Raw genomic sequence first — 1,429 nt, 5'->3', positions numbered from 1 at the left:
TTGATGAACATCTTTTTGAACATTAATTTGAGTTAATTTTACATATATCTCTTCCTTTTCAGGTATTACACCACTGTGTCTCACTGTTCAAAAAGGACTTGTAAGTGGTGTTCAGATGCTTTTGGACAGAGGTGCTAATGTTAATGCTGAAACTCAAGATGGCACAACTCCGCTTCATCATGCGATTAAATTTGAGAATATGGAAATTGCTGAATTACTATTAAATCATGGAGCTAACGTTAATGCCAGTGATAAGTCAGGTAAAACTTTAAATTGCAGCTGAGAAAAGATATTTACCCAGCAAACAATTTGGTTGTCAAATGTTGCGATTTTGTCGCCAACCGCCACATCAAATCCATATCCATCTGTGTCCTCAGTAGGATATGGTTTTGGTGAGTTTTGGTGACCAGGTTGCGTTTTTTGTGTCTGTGTGTTAACAGCTTTAGCAGCACACGAAGCATGTTTCCGTATTGTAGCATTTCTGCACACAGTTTCTGTTGCCAGGTCTGCGCAGTCAGAAATTGTTTGCTGGGTACAGATTGATGAACGTTTTTATGAACATTAAGTTTAATTGGAGAGGTAATTTTACATACATCTCTTCCTTTTCAGGTATTTCACCATTGTGTCTTGCTGTTCAAAAAGGACATGTAGATGGTGTTAAGATGCTCATGAACAGAGGTGCTAAAGTTAATGCTAAAACTCTGGATGGCACAACTCCGCTTCATCATGCGACTAAATTTGAGAATATGAAAATTGCTGAATTACTATTAGATCATGGAGCTACCGTTAATGCCAGTGATAAATCAGGTATAACTTTATATTGCAGCTGAGAAAAAATATTTACAGATTGATGAACGTCTTTTTGAACATTAAGTTTGATTGGAGAGGTACTTCTACATACATCTCTTCCTTTTCAGGAATTTCACCACTGTGTCTTGCTGTTCAAAAAGGACATGTAGATGGTGTTAAGATGCTCATGGACAGAGGTGCTAACGTTAATGCTAAAACTCTGGATGGCATAACTCCGCTTCATGATGCGATTAAATATGAGAAATTAGAAATTGCTGAATTACTTTTTAATCATGGAGCTAACGTTAATGCCAGTGATAAGTCAGGTATAACTCTATAATGCACTTGACAGATTATATAAATTTTTGAACATTTTTTAAAACATGGAGTTTATGTTAATTTTACATATATATCTACATTTACAACAGGTGATACACCACTATGTTTTGCTGCTGAATTAGGACGTGAACAATTTGTTCAGATGTTTCTTGACAAAGGTGCTAACGTTAATGCTAAAACTTGGCGGTCGGGCAGAACTCCACTTCACTATGCGATTGAATATGAGAAAATGGAAATTGCTGAATTACTTTTAAATCATGGAGCTAACGTTAATGCCAGTGATAAGTCAGGTATAACTCTA

At 36.1% G+C, this 1,429-nt stretch overlaps 1 protein-coding gene across 5 annotated transcripts in view; it reads left to right on the top strand.

Annotated features, from left to right (window-relative positions):
* The first annotated feature begins 6 nt into the window (after positions 1–6).
* LOC109859785 (ankyrin-3-like) overlaps positions 7–1,429 on the top strand; it is a 9,943-nt gene continuing 8,520 nt past the window's right edge. For 2 of the 5 annotated variants that reach the window (XM_020438339.1, XM_020438342.1), the window contains exons 1-4: positions 7–260; positions 610–807; positions 918–1,115; positions 1,218–1,418. In XM_020438339.1, the coding sequence (XP_020293928.1) occupies positions 116–260; positions 610–807; positions 918–1,115; positions 1,218–1,418 (742 nt within the window). In that variant the 5' untranslated portion in view covers positions 7–115. The remainder of the gene's footprint in view (positions 261–609; positions 808–917; positions 1,116–1,217; positions 1,419–1,429) is intronic. The other 3 variants (XM_020438343.1, XM_020438341.1, XM_020438340.1) reach the window with 2 other exon arrangements.

This window comes from Pseudomyrmex gracilis, unplaced genomic scaffold (assembly GCF_002006095.1).
Source record: "Pseudomyrmex gracilis isolate BER0280 unplaced genomic scaffold, ASM200609v1 scaffold_288, whole genome shotgun sequence".
Classification (NCBI taxonomy): domain Eukaryota; kingdom Metazoa; phylum Arthropoda; class Insecta; order Hymenoptera; family Formicidae; genus Pseudomyrmex; species Pseudomyrmex gracilis.
The sequence above is the reverse complement of the archived record's forward strand: the minus strand, read 5'-3'. Positions and strand labels throughout refer to the sequence as shown.